Source organism: Falco biarmicus, chromosome 16 (assembly GCF_023638135.1).
Source record: "Falco biarmicus isolate bFalBia1 chromosome 16, bFalBia1.pri, whole genome shotgun sequence".
In the NCBI taxonomy this organism is placed as follows: Eukaryota; Metazoa; Chordata; class Aves; order Falconiformes; family Falconidae; genus Falco; species Falco biarmicus.
Window position 1 is genome coordinate 5,614,005 of NC_079303.1, and position 16,495 is coordinate 5,630,499.

Here is a 16,495-nt window from a genome sequence, read left to right on the forward strand (position 1 = left end):
TACAAGCTGGAAATGTGCTGCACAAAACACCTTAAAGAAAAGAAAATTAAAATCTGGAGCAGGGAGAGCAGAAGCCCAGACAATAATCCTGCGTTTGCGTGGGGTAGTGAGGACGCAGTGAGGATGCCAGCTCCACATCCACGCCACCCTCGGCTCCTAAGTCTCATTTTCCACAAAAATCTTCACTCTCTGCTTCTAATTTTCCATTTAAAATAGTTTTCTAGTCTCTCAGCCTTTCTAGACTCACAGTGGCTGACAGGTATTCATGCTCTGCTGCCTCTGAGTTAACCCTGCATGAGCCACTGTAAATCATTTGATATTAAATTCAGTGTTTCATTTTTCTTGAGTAAAGCCACACGGGGTGAGACTCTCCCACGGAGTTTAATAGGCATGAAACCAAAACGACACCACACAAACGTAATACAATTCCTTACAACATAAGTTAAAAGCTCCAGAGAATTTAACAAAGAATTACACCTACTTAACCTATACATCTATTTTTATAAATGAAGAAATGAGCAGCAGGCATATGGTTCTCTATATAATTCTATGAAGTGGTTCAAAAATATTGCCGAAAGATGAATATTTCTCTTCAAATTCAATCTGGCTTTTGTATGCAAAGGCTTCCCATGAAAATTACATTCTATCTGTTGATGCAGGTATTGTATAGTATATTGAAAACAAATGTAATAGTGTCAAATTCCAGCAGCCAGGTATGGAGCCGAGAAACTCTTGGAATGGAGTAAGTGCCCTCTGCAGAGCCTTCCCACCCTGCCCCAGTGCACGGTGAGGAGGAGGAGGCTGGTTTGGTCCAGGAGCTGCAGGGACGGGGGCTGCGGAGCGCTCAGACCCCAGAAACCGGGGGCAGGGGCAAGGCTGCGAGGACCGGGCAGGCTCTGGTCCTTGCTCCAGCACTTACTGCCAGCAGCACCTCTCCAAAGGACCACAGAACCCCGGTGTTCCCGGATGGAAACATGGGCTGTGCGTGCAAATCCAGAGATCACTGTGCCTTCGGATCAGAATAAACACAAGACAGCTCTGAACAAAAGATGGAGATAGCTTTACAGGGCTAGGGGTTGTTTTGTTTTGTTTTGTTTCGTTTTTCTAGACATTCAGTAATCCTTCGTTAGTCCTCCAGAAACTGGAGAAATCTAGATTTCATTTTTATGGCTCGAACCACGCCTGTTTTACATGTAACACATGTTAAAACGGTGAGGCAGCAGTGCTTAAAACCCAAATGATTTTATACCCTCTTCTAAGCTGTGCCTTTGCCCACATATTTGTTTCACTGTGTAGTCCTGGAGCATCTGTATTTTTGATACCTAATAAAAACATTTATTACTCAAATAGAAAAAAACCTGGTAGGAATAACAACAATGAGAAAAAATTGCTTCTTGTTTTTGGCAAAAGCCCTGCCTTGACAAGAATTCTGTTGCGCTGCAGAGAACTTGGCTTCTTTTAAATGGCTGAAATGGCTCTGCCAGGCTGCGCGGAGCTCGGGCCAGGGCAGGGAGAGAAGTGCAATTGCTACCTGTTTAGATGTTTGGCAGCAAATTTCTATCCGGCTCCAGAGCAAAACTGACATTAAAATGGCAGGAATAGCTGCAGCATCTTGAGTGGTGCAAGGATTTTGTTTATTTTAAGGGTAAACTTGTGGCTCAGATTTTCCCACAGGCACTAAAACGAAAGTACTCCCCCTCCCCCCCTAGCATCCGACACACATCAGGAAAACACGGCGCTCACTCGTGACTTCCTTATGATGACTTTTAAAGATCAAGGCATAATAAAGCCTTGCGGCTTCCCTGCATGTTAGTTAATCCCTTGCAACTGTCAGGTAAAACAGATTTTAGAAACAATGGAATTAATCTGCGCAACTCCTAAGACATTTTACGGTAATCTGTGTTTAAATCCTTGGGGCCGCTTGGAAAAGTTGACCCTCGAGGTGCTTTTTTACATGCACTTTGCATATCTATGCCATTCTCTCAGTCTCGCTCCTTGATTATACGGCTCCTGTCAATACTGGCTCACATTCAACTTACACAGCATGAGTCACGCTGATGGACTTGAGATGGTGTATAAACAGGGAAAGATGCCAGATTAAATACTAAACACTTCTGTGTAGGTAGTGATGGACAGTAGTAGGTTACAGGTCCCAATTAATGCAGTTATCCTCTGCTGCAGGCAGGCTTTGAGTAAAAGCCTCTGATTCCCTTTAACCAAACCTTCCTCAGCTCCCTCTTTACCACCCTCTCCGTCTTTTGCACACCGTAAGAAGCCCTTTCCAACAGACGCACAGCCACCCAGGGCAGCCTGGGCTGGGCTGGGGCACACGAGCTGCAAGAGCTAAAGGTGGCAGTGACTTCTCAGGTCACCTCGGCCACCCTGGCTGATGCGTGATAGAGCATCCTCACTGCCTAGCCTCCTTTTATGTGACTTAAACTCTTGTTACTTGGCTTGGAAGACTAGGTCTGGGACTTAGGAGGTTTGATGCCACTCTGTCAAGAAGTAGCTCTTGATGTTTACTTTTTCCTGACCTGGCTTCATCCCCTAACTCCCCACAGCAGCCTCTCGAGCCTCCCATGGGACAGTACCTGAAGTATTTGCTCTGCTTCCCTTCTTCACTCATTGCACGATGCTCAAGAGCCAACGCATAGGAAGATCAAGAGTACAAGAGGTGAGCTGCCGCTGCAGCCTGTGCTTTGCATCAGATCATCAGATTGTGTGGCATTTGCAAAGCTTTGAAGGAAGGCAGAGGCTCCTCTTCCTTCCCTGCTGCACTCCTGGTTGTCTCAGACCCCCGCACAAAGTCCTGAGCCCCACGTGCCATCCATCCCCTGGCCCCACACCTCCAGCAGCAGGTGGTCAGCCCTCGTCACCGCTCCCTCTGTCTCATTAGCACGGCTGGTGGTTTTAATTTAGCCAATTTTCAACTCTGCTGGTTTCTTTAACATCCATGTCAAGGTTGCTTTCCCATCTAATGCGTAAGCACATTGAACCCTTCTGGTTTATCACATAAATGTGACCTCCCTGTCTGTCTTGGTAGATGAGATACTTGGGAATTAAATTTCTGCTTTTCTTCCCTCCTGACAGCTTTCCGGGAGCTGTCCGCCGGGGCTGCTTTCTTACCTGATAATGCATCAAGGTGTTCAAGCGCTTCCAATCTCCTTCAATCTTGGTGGTGATGTCTTCATCTTGCAGGACCACACGAGCTATCCGGCCCTGCCGCCACTCTGTGGGAGAGGCAAAAACCAGGCAGGCATGATGGTCAGAGAGGGGGAAAGGCACTAAAAGGCTCTATCCACTTCTGGCCCAAGTACCTACTGGACAGATGAGCCTGTAGAAAAGGCCGTCTCCCAGGAGGAGGCACCCAGGGGAAGCTAAATTGTCAGCAGAGCAAAGGAGGCTTCAGGAATCATTTGCTCTGTGGTCAATGGACAATTAGCTGATCCCACAGAGCTCAAAACCTATTCAGCAGGAGCAGTGCCCATGCCCCTCTAACGCTAGAAACACGTATGGTGTTGTGCAGCCTGAGCTCTACTTCTCAAGCTCTGCCAAACCCACCAAGAATCACTGTTCAACCTCTCTGATCTTCCCTCTCCTACGAGGCAGGGAAGCTCCTACCCAAGTCCATGTCAACAGCTCTCGGTCTTTGAGAATATGGAACGTTTTTGTATACTGCATCGAGGATCTTCTCTTTGACTTGAGTGATGGTATCACAGTTGAGCACCTTCACAGGGATCTCTGGACTGTTCTCATTATCTGGGTTCACACAATTTAGGATCTGGAAGGCAAGGAGAACACCACCATGCTCTAGAGGGCTTCAGACAAGCATCCAGGAGAACTGTAACCACATGTGTCACAACAACCTGTTGTCATAAAAAAAGCATTGCAACCCTAATCGCATCATTGCTGTCGCATCTAGTGTATCTTCAGAATGATTACCAAGGTAGGCGTCCTAAATGTCCATTTTCATTTGCTAGAGGGAGGGCAACACTCAATGCACAGGGAGATAAATGGTCCCCTCAAACCCTGCCTTTCCAAACCTTAGCTCAGGCTTTTTGTATCTGCAGATTAGGGGCACACCTGACTCGGCCGTGGGTCTGGCAGCATGAGGCTTTACTGCACTGGTAACATTTAGGCTTCACAGTGGTGTCCTAATCACCAGCCTAAGGTCAGAACAGCTCATGGCCAAGCAAGGGGGACAGAAGCGATTCAATGGCAGCTTCTACAGCGATCACTCACCAGGGTCTTGTACTCAATTTGCTGCCGGATCAGCTTGTCCTCACTGAGGGAGTAACGGGCTTCTCCTGTGATGGCATCAATGGGACCTTTCTCCATCTGTTGCTTGATGGCACAGTAGAGCATGAAGAGCGGCTCTCCAGCACATTCCTACACAACGAGACAGACAGCACGACTAACATGGAGGTGGAGGTGCATCTCCTCCAGGGCCACTGGCTGCACGCAGGTTTTGCACAGGATTCCTGTCAGCAGAGGCATAGTCCCACTGACTCAACCTTTAGCACATGTGCAATCCAGGCTCAGCCCCCAGCAGCTCCTGGAAAGGGCAGCCAAACCCATCAGCTCCATTGCTCGAGGGGTATGTTGCCGTTGGCTTGGTAAATCTCTACTGAATCTACATGGCTGTAAAAAAATGGAATTTGAGATCTTGACCTCACTGTTCACTCCCATGAAGCAAATTCTGTGGGGCTTCCAAAACCACAAATAAAGTTAAAAAATATGGAAGTCCAGGCACGGAGATCCAAGTGAGAATTTCTCCTAAGTACCAAAGAGGTGCAACAGAAACTCCACTACATGAGAATTACACCAGGTGATCTGAGGGTTGGAGAAGGCTGAGCACGGAGGCCGTGCCAGCTTGGCTCAGCCCATGTAACAGCAGCCCCAGCTGTAGGCATCTCTGAGCAAATTTCCACCTCCCCTGCCTTGCTACTACATCTTTTGACTTGGAGTCTGACTGAAGAATTTCAAGCCCGGATTCACGCTGGGGATGGCTGGTGGGTGAGACAGCAAAGCAGGATCTCAGCTCCATCCCTCCTTACCTTGAGGAACTTGTGGAGGAGGAAGGCAAACCAGTTAGTCAGCATCTTCTCAGCCACGGACTCGGTCCTAGGGAAGCCCGGAGGACACGCATGTTACACATGAAACCAAATCACACACCAGAGGCCCCAGATCTCCTCGGGTGGCACCACCTGGCTGCACCCTGACACAGCTGCCGTGGTGCTCCAAACCAGGGCCCCCCCCTCTGCTGCACCGAGCTGACAGCAGCTTGCCCAGCTGACAGCCCTGATGGGGCTGGTGATGGGGAGCCTGGTGACACTCGGCTTGTTGCACGTGGTGCAAATTACAGCCTGGCTCGGTAAATCATTGGGATTTGCAGCAGTTCCTGGCAATCAGGGACAGCAGAGTGACAATGGCAGGGAAATTACAGCTTTCTCCCCAGTCCCACCCAGTGTCCTCTCCCCACATTGTGCCCAAGATTATTTCTAATTTAAATACAATGGTTCCTAATGATAGTTTTTAATGCTGGCTCTGCAGGACCAGGAGACTTTCCTTAAAGCACCACAGTTCCTTTCCTTGGGATGGGACAGGATGGCTGTGCTGTCTCACAGTCCACATCTGAGCGCCAGCCATGCAGCTCGTGCTGGTGGCAGGCAGGCAGGCAGGCAGGCGGGCGGGCGGGCAGGCAGGCAGGCAGGCAAGGCTGCCAGCCTGCCCACGAGGCCACGCAGAGAGCTGCTCTGCCGCAGCCAAGCCAGCCACAAACTGACCCCGGGCAGCCCGGCTCCCTGCGCTACCAGCCTTCTCCTCGTGCCACATGCAATACCAGGATCTGGTCAAAATTTCAGCAAGTGAAGAGGGGTGGATCCAGCACCCTGCCCGCTGCAGCACCCTTTCTGCCGGGGACCATGCCTTCACTGTGAGCCTGCAGCAAGGCAGCAGCCCCGCTGCCTCTGGGCGCCTCTCTGTGCCTTCATCCCCTTGGCCGGCAGCTCTGCTCCTGGTGCCGTTCCTGCCGACTGCCCTTCGCCCACTGTGCCAGCAACCTTCTCAGGAGATGCTCAACAAGCACGGCAATGCATCGAGCCTCTGCCATCACCCTGACCCTGACCTGGAGCAGGTCACTGTCCCGCTCCAGACCCAGCACCCCCATTTTCCCCTGTGTGCTCTGCTGCCTTGAATCAGGGACTGCCTCTTGGTATGTATTTACACAGCATCCCACATGCTTGAAAACTCTGCCATTTAATGAAAAACACACACGACAAAAGCAACAAGGTTTGATCCCAAAGTCAAGCAGATGAAGCATAAACGGGAGCCACAGATATCACCAAAGAAAAACTGATGCCAGTCGGCAGATAGACCTGGGGTCACGCTATCCATCATCTCTTAGGACTGCAACATCTGCCAGGAATTTGTGAAAATGTCTGCAGATCCCCAAAGAATTTAAGCCTGAATTGATTAACTGCCTAAAAAATCATCCTACAAATTGACACACACATTGTTCTCCTGTTTAAAATATTTCAGTCACCCAATTAAGGAGGAGAAGCACCAGCACACTGCTGCGCCAGCGAGCCACAGAGAACAGAGAGGCAGTGATACAAACTAAAGAATAGGTGAAAACCTCAGAAAATTATACATTTAGAACGTCAGGGTGAATATTGATTTAGTAAACTACTTTGTTAATAGAATATTATATTAAGAATTAGCAAGCCTCCCTATTAGCCAGTGAAGCAATGCTGTGACCTGTCCCTGTTGGCTGCTCATGGGCTGCCACCAGCACCGCAAAAAGAACTGAAATGTGGAGCGACAGAGAAGTTGGGGCATATTGTGTGGGAGAAGGGTATCAGGTACTCCCACATCTAGCTGTTCCCTTTTATTTTGTTATCAGAAATAAAAGATCAGCTGAATGCAACAGCAAAAAGAAACACCTCTGAGCATCTCTGTCAAATCCCATTTCTCCTTACCTTCAAGCACTGAATCTCACTCTCATCTTGACACAGGCTGACGCTGTGAGATATTTGCAGTGCATCGGTCCTGGGGACGGCCAGCAATTGAGTTAATCATCACCGTCCTACACTGGCTGAGGAAAGGGGCTGCTTGTAACCTTCAACGCTGCTGGGTGCAGCAGGAGCACCACAGGCTCCTTGCAAACAAGTCTGCTGTCTATACTTTCCCTGGCCTCCTCTGCCTTTGAAATCGGATCGGTGGCGACGGCTGGGTAAGCCATCCCTTCAATTCTGCCTGCCACCACGGGGCCTGACCTCTCTTTCTCTCTACTACGTGGGGAAGGGTCTGCTGAGCCGCAGCAATAGCTGCTGCGGGGCTTTGTGCTGCCCCTCGGCAGGCATCGCTCATACGCTGTCGCTGGGCTGGTATCTGAAACACTGTTAGAGATCTGCCTCTAAAAATAAAAAATAAGCTCCTGAAGATTAACACGGCAGGGGAGAATCCCTCCACTTGGAGAAAACCTTTCTCATATTGACCACATAACAAGGGCAAAGCACGATCCAGAGATGACTTTCCAAAGGAGTCTGACGCCAGCAACCGGCGCCTTGGCGGCTCCTCTGACTTTCTGAGGCACCAGGAATAAAACAAAACTAAACAAAAAGAGCTGAGAGAACCCCAAAAATAAATATGTATTTTATTAATTTTCCCTGCTATATCTAGGTCTCCAAACTGCTGTGTGCTGCGCTCTGTGCCAGGAACTGGAGCAGATATTTGATTTAATGTCAACTTTCTTGCTGTCTCCCGCGAGGGGTAGTCATGGAAGAAAGAGAGAGGGGAAAACGAGGAAGAAAGAGAGAAAGAACTGAGTGTCAATTATGAACTGCTGCCACCAGAGATCTCAAATTTTTTTTAAAAAAATTACATTTCACTTTGTGGCTGATCACTGCTTATTAAGTCAGAGCAAGACCTTCCAGCCTGGGCTGTTTTGTGCACCAGCAGCAGCCGGGAGCCAGCTGGGCACAGGGCTGGGACAGGGCTCCAGCCGGAGGTTCAGTAGGGCCTGTAGCGATAGGACAAGGAGTGATGCTTTTGGAGTAAAAGAGGGTAGATTCACACTAGATATAAGGAAGAAATATTTTACAGTGAGGGTGGTGAAGCACCGGACCAAGTTGCCCAGCGAGGTGGTAGATGCCCCATCCTGGGCAACATTCAAGGTCAGGTTTCCTGTGAAAGGGCTAAATCCTGGTGCAGGACAGGCAGCCCCAATGCTGCTGGCATTGCCCACGGCCCCGTCTCTGTGCTGGGTGCTGTGGGGAGCAGGGGGCACGTCTCTGATCACCAGACATGTATTTTTTGGAGCACCGTGAAAAGTCATTATTGATGGCTGAGGCAGAAGACGCTTTCCCAGCGACTTGTCAAACCACGGGGGAAATTAAGACGGCTTCCTTTTCTGAGATGAGTTATTGTCTCTGCAAACACAGCCAGATTTAAAGCAATTTCCTGTCAAGTATATTCATTATGGCTGGAGGAATCCCTGAAATTTTGCTAGAGCCGTGAAATCCTCCTCTCGCCTTTGCCTGCTCACTCCAGCGAGATGCCAGCAGAGCCGCAGCCACGGCCGATGGGGGTGCGTTCCTGCCGCTGGCCAAGAACCCAAAGGGACATGGGACGGAGGTGGCTTATGACATGGAGAACAGGTGTAGCCTTTTACTGGTAGCTGCTGACCTTGCCTGCATTAATATACACTTTTTCTTCTCTTTATTTCTGTCACTTCCCAGCACAATCTTGGGTGAGTTGCTTATCTGTTCCTGAGCTCCTTCCCTCAGCTGTGAAACACAAACGCTGCTCTCCATCCAGGCAGACGTGGATGCTGTGAGGACAAAGCCCATAAATACCTCTGAGGCAGCTCAGACACGTGAGAGTGGAGCTCGCAGAAGCATCCTGGCTGCGGAGAATGGGCTGCCATCAGGAGGGGGACCAAGCCTTGCTGGGCAGCCTGCCTTTCCCTGATGGCTCCAGGGGCAATCCGCGGCATTGCCCATCCAACAGGTCCTTTCCTTCGCTAGGTCAGTGCTGTACTCACCCCAATAATACCACACAGCTCACGGGAGACAAGGACCCTCAGTACTGTACAGACATGTAAGTTAGAAGACTCCTGCCCTTAAGAGCCTCAAGCCCAGTAAGATGACTAAAAAAGCTGCATCCCTGCTCCTCCAGACCCTGCTGTACCTGAGCTAGCGCCTCCTCTTCCCTGCCTGGACGCACAGATCACTGCTTGGTACCAGCAGCATGCAGGTGATGGAGAGCCCTGGTTTTTGGGCCATTCACCTCCCTGCCACGATGGTGCCCTGAGGCAGCCCTGCACAGGACTGGCACAGGCGCTAAACCCCTTTGCTGAACCACTCGGGCATCTCTGCACACACAGGTGAGAGAAGCTGGAGCTTGGTCAGGTGGGTGCAGGCAGGGCAAGGAGGAGGCAGTTGGATGGTGGAGGTGACAGCACTGGCATCGTCACCTGCTCTCAGCCAAGCCAGAGTGAGAAGGAGATGCAGCAGAGGTAATAGCTCTCTTAGATCCAATTTAAGACCCTGTTCAGCCATCTGTGAAATCACAGAGTGGAGTTAAGCCTGTGTCCTGGAGGCAGGCACGGAAATGGATGGGTTTATCCAAAGTTCCCCATGGAAAGCTGCATTTTCCTGCTGACACCAGCACCCTGTCCCGCAGAGCCCCCATATGCCACCAGCAGCGTGGCCGTGCCAGCCCGGGGGACCGTGCTGACCTGCCCACAGCCTCCTCCCTCCCCCGGCCCCGTGGTACCTGCGCAGGAGCAGTTTGGGGTGGTTCTTGTTTTCCAGGTTCTTCTCGATGAGGTCGGAGAGCAGCTGCTTCAGCACGTCGGTGGCGTACTCCAGCTTGCCTTGCAGACCCGTCATGATGAGTGAGGCCACGTTGCCTCGATCGCGCATGGAGAAGCTGCGCTGCAGCTCCAGCGTTCGGATGAAGGTCAGCAGGAAGACTTTGTTGTTGATCAGCTGAGCAAAGAGCTTCAGAGCCTTCTCCACGCTCTGCTGCCCGTTCCCTTGGACCTGTGGTGGAGAAGAGCATGCCCATCAGCCAAGGCATGGGAGGACAAGGGACCAGAGGGCAGCCCTGCATCACCCCAGGGGCATGCCACCGTCGCTGGGGTAGGGTGAATGGTTTAACCCTGGGTGCACAAGCCAGCATCCCACCTCTCAGGGTCTCAGCATCCCTGAACGTGGCCTCTGGCCAGTTCTGAACAAGTGTCACCCTTTCTGTCCTCCCCCAGCACCTCAGCACAGCTTGCCTTAATCATTGCTTCGAGCTACACTCTATGCATGCCATAAAGCTGCTGCTTTGAGGCTAACGGCCCTATAAATGACATACAGTTTTGCTTGTTCTGCACAAAAAGTGACACTCTTGTAAGTAAATTAAATACTAATTTAGGCTATTGCTTTATTATGGGACAAGTGTAAAAAATTGAGGCTTTCAGCCAGTTACAGATTCAAGTAATTCATTACAAGCGAAAATGATGAACTGCATTAAGCAACTTTACCAAACATCTTGGAGACTTATGTATTGGTTTTACTAACGTTACATAATTAAGCAACTGTGTAATTGGCAACACATTTATCACTTGTGCAATTCTGTTTTTCATGAGCAAAACAAATAAAAAACATTCATATTTGTTTGCTAGAGCGTCAGCTTATTTGGCAATTTAAACAGCGAACATAATGTGTGGGACTGGAAAATGGCATGGGAATGGGCTGAGGGAGGCTGGTTCAAAGCCTGGGTGAGTTTTACCAACTCCACAGCAACTGCTCGGTCTTGGTGGCCCACTGGAATCTGTTTTGATGCATTAATGCTGAGTACTGCTTGCCTGGAAAAGCAACGCAGCCGTACGGAGCACAAGCAATCAAGACTTCTTCCTCTGACGCCTCTGGCTGAAGATGTGGGCCACCTCCCGGGCTGTGTGAAGGCAACGGGACTTTCTGGATTTACTGGAGTAATGCCAGTCTCTGAGAGGGAGCGCTGAGCCCGGGACCTCTGGGCACCCCAGATGGAGGATGGCAGCCCCACACTTGGCGGCAGATAGTTTCGTGAAGCACGATAATTTTTTTTTTTTTTTGGCACTCTCACAGGTGAGAAGAGCCCATCTGCAAGGTGATCCGATGGCCCCTGGTACCTTACCAATTTTTCTATATCCTCGGTGAAAATCTTATGTATAGATTCAACATACTGGTGGAAAAAGCAGGGAGCTGGAGGCGCTTGCTGAGAGCCAGGCAGGAGCTGGCCGCGCCTGGGCATGGTGCTTGCCCTCCCGTGGACACGCCATGGAACAGCAGCAGCAGGATGCTCCAGGCAGGATGCTCCAGGCAGGATGCTCCCAGGCGCACAGCCTTCCCCTGCACCGTAAAGTGATTAAGGAGGACTTTCAAAAGACCCCCATAACTTGGCTCTGCTGGCCTATAGCAATATAAACCCCCATAAAATAAAACTAAATCAACACCGGGGAGAAGAAACTGAAAGGAATGAAGCAGTGCACGATGGAAATAAAACACCAGTTTCTTAGTTAAAATGAACTCAGGGCTCATCCTGCCAACCCCAGCGCCTCTGGCAGGATTTGGTGTGGAAGGGATAAAGGCACCTCAGGGTCTGGTGCTGGCTCACCCGAGGGCTCAGGGAAACCTCGAAGGGCCAGAGCACAGCCTGTTGGTTACCTCCAGCTCCCGCAGGACAGGATGGTCCTCGATGCCAGGGAAAAGGACCCTCATGGCATATGTTCGGTAGTCGAGGTACGGGATCCCAGAGCGATCCAGGTCGCTGGTTAATTCATTGATGTCCGTCTGCAGCTCTGCAAAAGCTATTCAGGGAGAACAGAATGAGACAGAGAAACACCGGTGGGCTCCGGGAGCTGGGGCTGGGCAGGGGCTTTGGGCAGGGCTGCCTGCTGCTCTCCGCGGGGGCATGGCAGCAACCATCAACGGGCCCCCTCAGGAAACCCATTCGGAGGAGACCTCGCGGCAGAGCTCAGACAGACCCTCACCCCTGGAGACTCTGTCTCAGCAGCTGAGCGCGAGGGAGCACATACTACACACAGCAGATGCCGAGAACAAAAGATGCTTATTAATTTGTATGCAGTTCACACCTGTGTATATACACCTAAAACACCTTTAAAGGCTGCAGATAGAAATGAGGATCTATTTTCCTAACTTGGTGCCTCCCATATTTTCCTTTCTTCTTCTTCTCCTCCTCTATCAACAGTTGCCAAAATAATCAAATCTGATGCAGGTCAATTCCAAGCAGAAACTGCTTGCTGCAGGGGTCAGGAAGGAATTTATTCTTCCTCTTGTAACATGACATCACTGTGTTATACAGCTGTATGTGCATCCTTGTGTTCTCTCTCCAAAGTATGAAATACTGGCTCAGGAAGGTCTCTGTACCCCAGCTAGGCAGCTGCCCATGCCGTGGCTGTGGTCTCTCCTGAACAGATCTCGTTTATTGTCCTCTGCTTTCAAGGCTATCCTTTTAAAATGAGCCGAACAAATCCAATGCAACTCTCTCTATATACAGAGGCCACACTATGAAATTTGCAGCTTTCTATTTATTTTTCTCCGAGTCACTAAGCTCCCTTCCAGCTGGAAGGACAAACACGACAGCAGCAGCACACCTCCCCAGAACGCTTTTTCTCTCAGCCCACCAGCTACAGAAATGACGCCCGCCTCCACCTTCGCTCCTCAGCGCCTCGCTGCAAGGGACGAGACTTGTCTGTGCTGAAATCCGCAAGCGGCAGGTCTAGCTAAGCCAAATAACACACAAGATTTCCCAGAAGCAAATGCTTGAGGAGCTTCTTCCTATCCCTCAGACCTACTCTTACTGCTCTGGGCTCACACCTTAGGGACCGGAGGAGGGACTGGCCCGGCTTTCCAGCCCTCCCGCCTCCCAGGTGGGATACACGCTGTTTCTCGGGGGTCCGAGACCCCTCTGCTCCCGATCTCACTCTGTCTTTTCAAAGCTTTCTACTAAAAGGCCATTAGACAAGGGGGCATATCGTGCCGGGCACCCCGGAGCTCACGCCGTCCTCGCAGCGCGATCCAGGCATGTCGCTTAAGCAGGATCAAGCTCTAATCCCATTCTCGGCACACCAGGCAGCAGAGCCGCGTCTGCCGCTGACGCCCTTGTCGCTGCCCACCTTCCCGTGGCAGGGCAGGCGGGCAAACCTCGCAGGGCACGCGCTCCGCTCCTCGCTGCAAAGATGGGGTGACTGGGGTGGTTCCAGTGGGGAAAGCAGGGGACTGGAGCACGGGGCTGCAGCACAGCGAGAGTGCCCGATCCCGGGCAGTACTGACCCTCCTTGCACTCTAGGGCCACGCGGGACTCCAGGTTGTCCATCTGCATCTGCAGCCTCTTGAGGGTCAGGTCGTTCTCTCGGGACTTGCGCTTGTAGGCGATGAGGACAATGATGACAATGATGAGGAGCAGGCTGCCTCCGGCCGCAATACTGACAATGGCTGGCAGGGTCAAGAGGCTGTCTGAGGCGATGCTCACTGAACCAGGGGAGAAGATGATACCACCAACACGCACCTACAAAGCACAACAGAGACAACCACAGCTTTAGGTAAGGGTGTCAGCCTGTCCCACAGCCCCGTCCTCCCCAGCCAGGGCACGCACCGCAGGGGCTGCACAGACCCCTAAGGAGGCACTGAACCACCTCTGGTTCAGCCAAGAATATAGTAATTCTGATTGCCTTCAAACACAGAAGGTGCAGCTTATGTGAACACAAGGAGGCTTCAAGTCATGATAAATGTGCCAGCCCTTCACTATCTGTGTTTTGTTCTTATTATCTGATGGCTCCATTTGACTTTCATTTTATAAGCTTTCAACTCCCTTTTGTAAACCGTGGACATCAGCAACCCAGTGATAATTTCACTGACAAGAAACCAGAGCGACTGGAAAGAGAGAACAGAGAAGGGAAGAGAAAGCCCCAGGTGAAAGCTACAGAGCAAACACGGCGGAGGTTAATGCCAGGACAGGCTTTTCTTGGATGTGCCCCGGCCACAGATGCACGCAGCTCTCAGCCAGGTTGCGCTTCTGTGAATCACACTGCGATAATCTGAATATGTTTTGGATGCTGAACTTAAAGGGAAATAAATCACAATTACAATCTCATTTGGGCTCTACTCAAGCACTTCAGCAGCTGCGAGCTTGGTCTGCGAGTGGATCAGGGGAAGCAGCAATGCCCAAAACCAAAGCAGAGGAAGACACCAACTGTTATCCTGGATGAGGCCGTTGATCCAACCGCTCCAGTGTCTGGATGTCCCTGGCTGCTTCTGCTTCGGGAAAAGGCAAAGCCTTTCCATTCACTTAGCAGGTCAGGTCTGGCTACAAGGACTGATAAAATCCCTACAGGAGGGAGAACACAGCCCGCTGAAAACGGTCTCGCCTACTGAAGGAAGAGCAAGCAGCCCCAGGGAATGGAAGGTGCCTGGCACTGAAGGCACCATCGGAAAGATTTGTTCCTTCTAGAAGTCTCTGATAATAGCTGGTGAGTTTCAGGGAGGGGAAGAAGTTTCTCCTTGCTAATCCACATCAATATTTTAAGCTGCCAGTTCGACAGCCATAAAGATCTAAAATCCTATCGGTCCTTGGACAAGAAATCACACTCAATATCTGAGTATGTCAGGGAGCTGGAGGAGGAGAAAGGGTGGGAAGGAGGGAGGGGAGGGATGCTGACAGGAGTGTTTGGTCCCTCACCATCACTTTGTGCTGCCCGGTGAGATTTGGTGGCTCGCACAGCAGCTGGGTCTCGGAGACGGTGACAGCGCAGGGCGTTTCTCCGATCAGCACGGTGTAGTTGAGCTTTGCTCCTCCCGGAGCGGGTGGGCACAGGTTTCTGCCCTAGGGACAAGGGGAGAGGAGACTGTACAAAGATGCAGCGCATTTCTCCAGTTTTCATCTCCTTCCCCGCTTGTGCAAATGACAGGACTCTGTTTAGCAAAACCTATTCTCCAAAGGGGACCTAAAACTCCTCTCTGAAATTTTTTCTGCCTCTTCCCACGGGTGAGTAGGGGTCTCCTTACCTTCAGGATGATGGGTGACCCTGGCTTCTGCTCCAGCACCCCAGCTGGACTCAGGAGTTCAAAGGTTGGGTTGGGGTAGTATATGAACTTGGTGTCGTTGTAGACTAGCAGGGACTGCACGTTGTTAAAGATAAACCCAAACTCGTCCGGCCGCTCGACGGCATCCAAGCCAGGTCGGTAGTCGGGGGTGAGGGGGGGGGCGAGGCAGGCCAGCGCCGTGGCGTTCACCACCTTGCAGACCTGCGAGGAAGGCGATGCTTTGAAAGACAGCAGAGAAAACTTGATCCTGACCTGAACAATGTTCTGATTCCTTAAATACTCCCTGGAAAATCCAGCGAGTTCAAGTTTAGCTCGAAATTTTTAATCCATACTTGATGCATTACAGCCATAGTTTGGGGGAATTTGCTTCCCCTCTGGCCAGCATGAAGGCACTGGTGCAGTGAGGGAGGGTGAGCCTGGAATTGAGCAGCTTTCAAAGGAGCTAGAGGCATGCATAGCAGATCACTTAACCCTTTTTCTTTTCTCTTTTTTTTCCCTTTCTAGTTGTGTCCTCTTCAGCAATGCTAGCTTTGAAACAGGCCCAAGGCAAATATCTGGTCCCTACTACAAACTGATGATTAGAGGCAATTCCCAAATGCCAGGGAGGGAGAGGAATGATCAGCTGATGCTTGTGGGCTGGAGGTAACACGAAGGTCATCTCCTGCCGGGCTGGGGACAGCCACGGCTCCTCCAGCCCTGGAAGCAGGGAACTGGCTGATTTATGAGACTCTTGCCTTATAAAGCAGCAAGAGCCCAACCGTCTGGCCTCCCTCCATAAGTAGAAGATTTAATTTCGCTCAATTTTGTGTCTTCAGAATTATTTTTATAGCACTGTAACTGCAACTGCTAGCAACAAAATTAGATGTCTTTTTAAAAAGAGCTCAGATGAAAAGGGTCTTCAGAGGGGAAGGGAGAAAGGGAATAGGAAAAGACTGATAAGTGATTTGCCCTTTCCAAGATAATACAGATTCAGTCAGAGAAATCACTGCTTAGAAACAATATATTTCACTTTTACTCAGTCAAAATAATTTCTGCGGGTCTTGGAGGTGCAGTTCTTATTTCTAGCACACAGGACCATCGCTTAGCTTCCGTTTAGCTGAGGATTCATTCCCGTTTCTCACTCTTGGACTAAAACAGTACAGATAGGGGACAGAAGGGAAATTCCAGATCAGCCCCAACCTCTGCTACCAACCCCTTGCTTTGGGAACATCAGGGTGATAGGAGGGAGGAGGGGAAGGAGGCATAAAAATAACACCCAGAGCCCCATGCCCAGCATCCTTCACCTGGCGAGGAGGGTGCAGGGAAGCAGCACCTGGCCTTACTGCGGCCATCAAGCTGCAAAAGTGGCCCGATAGCTGCTCGTTCAGAAGCAGCTCCCCTCTCCCCTTCCCTCC

At 50.7% G+C, this 16,495-nt stretch overlaps 1 protein-coding gene across 1 annotated transcript in view; it reads right to left on the reverse strand.

The window, feature by feature from the left end:
* Positions 1–16,495, reverse strand: part of PLXNA2 (plexin A2) — a 179,638-nt gene that overhangs the window by 14,842 nt on the left and 148,301 nt on the right. Inside the window, exons 18-26 of the mRNA XM_056361787.1 lie at positions 15,063–15,302; positions 14,737–14,880; positions 13,332–13,566; positions 11,703–11,845; positions 9,781–10,049; positions 5,058–5,124; positions 4,243–4,389; positions 3,622–3,781; positions 3,127–3,230 (exon numbers count right to left, since the gene is read on the reverse strand). Coding sequence (XP_056217762.1) covers positions 3,127–3,230; positions 3,622–3,781; positions 4,243–4,389; positions 5,058–5,124; positions 9,781–10,049; positions 11,703–11,845; positions 13,332–13,566; positions 14,737–14,880; positions 15,063–15,302 — 1,509 coding nt within the window. The remainder of the gene's footprint in view (positions 1–3,126; positions 3,231–3,621; positions 3,782–4,242; positions 4,390–5,057; positions 5,125–9,780; positions 10,050–11,702; positions 11,846–13,331; positions 13,567–14,736; positions 14,881–15,062; positions 15,303–16,495) is intronic.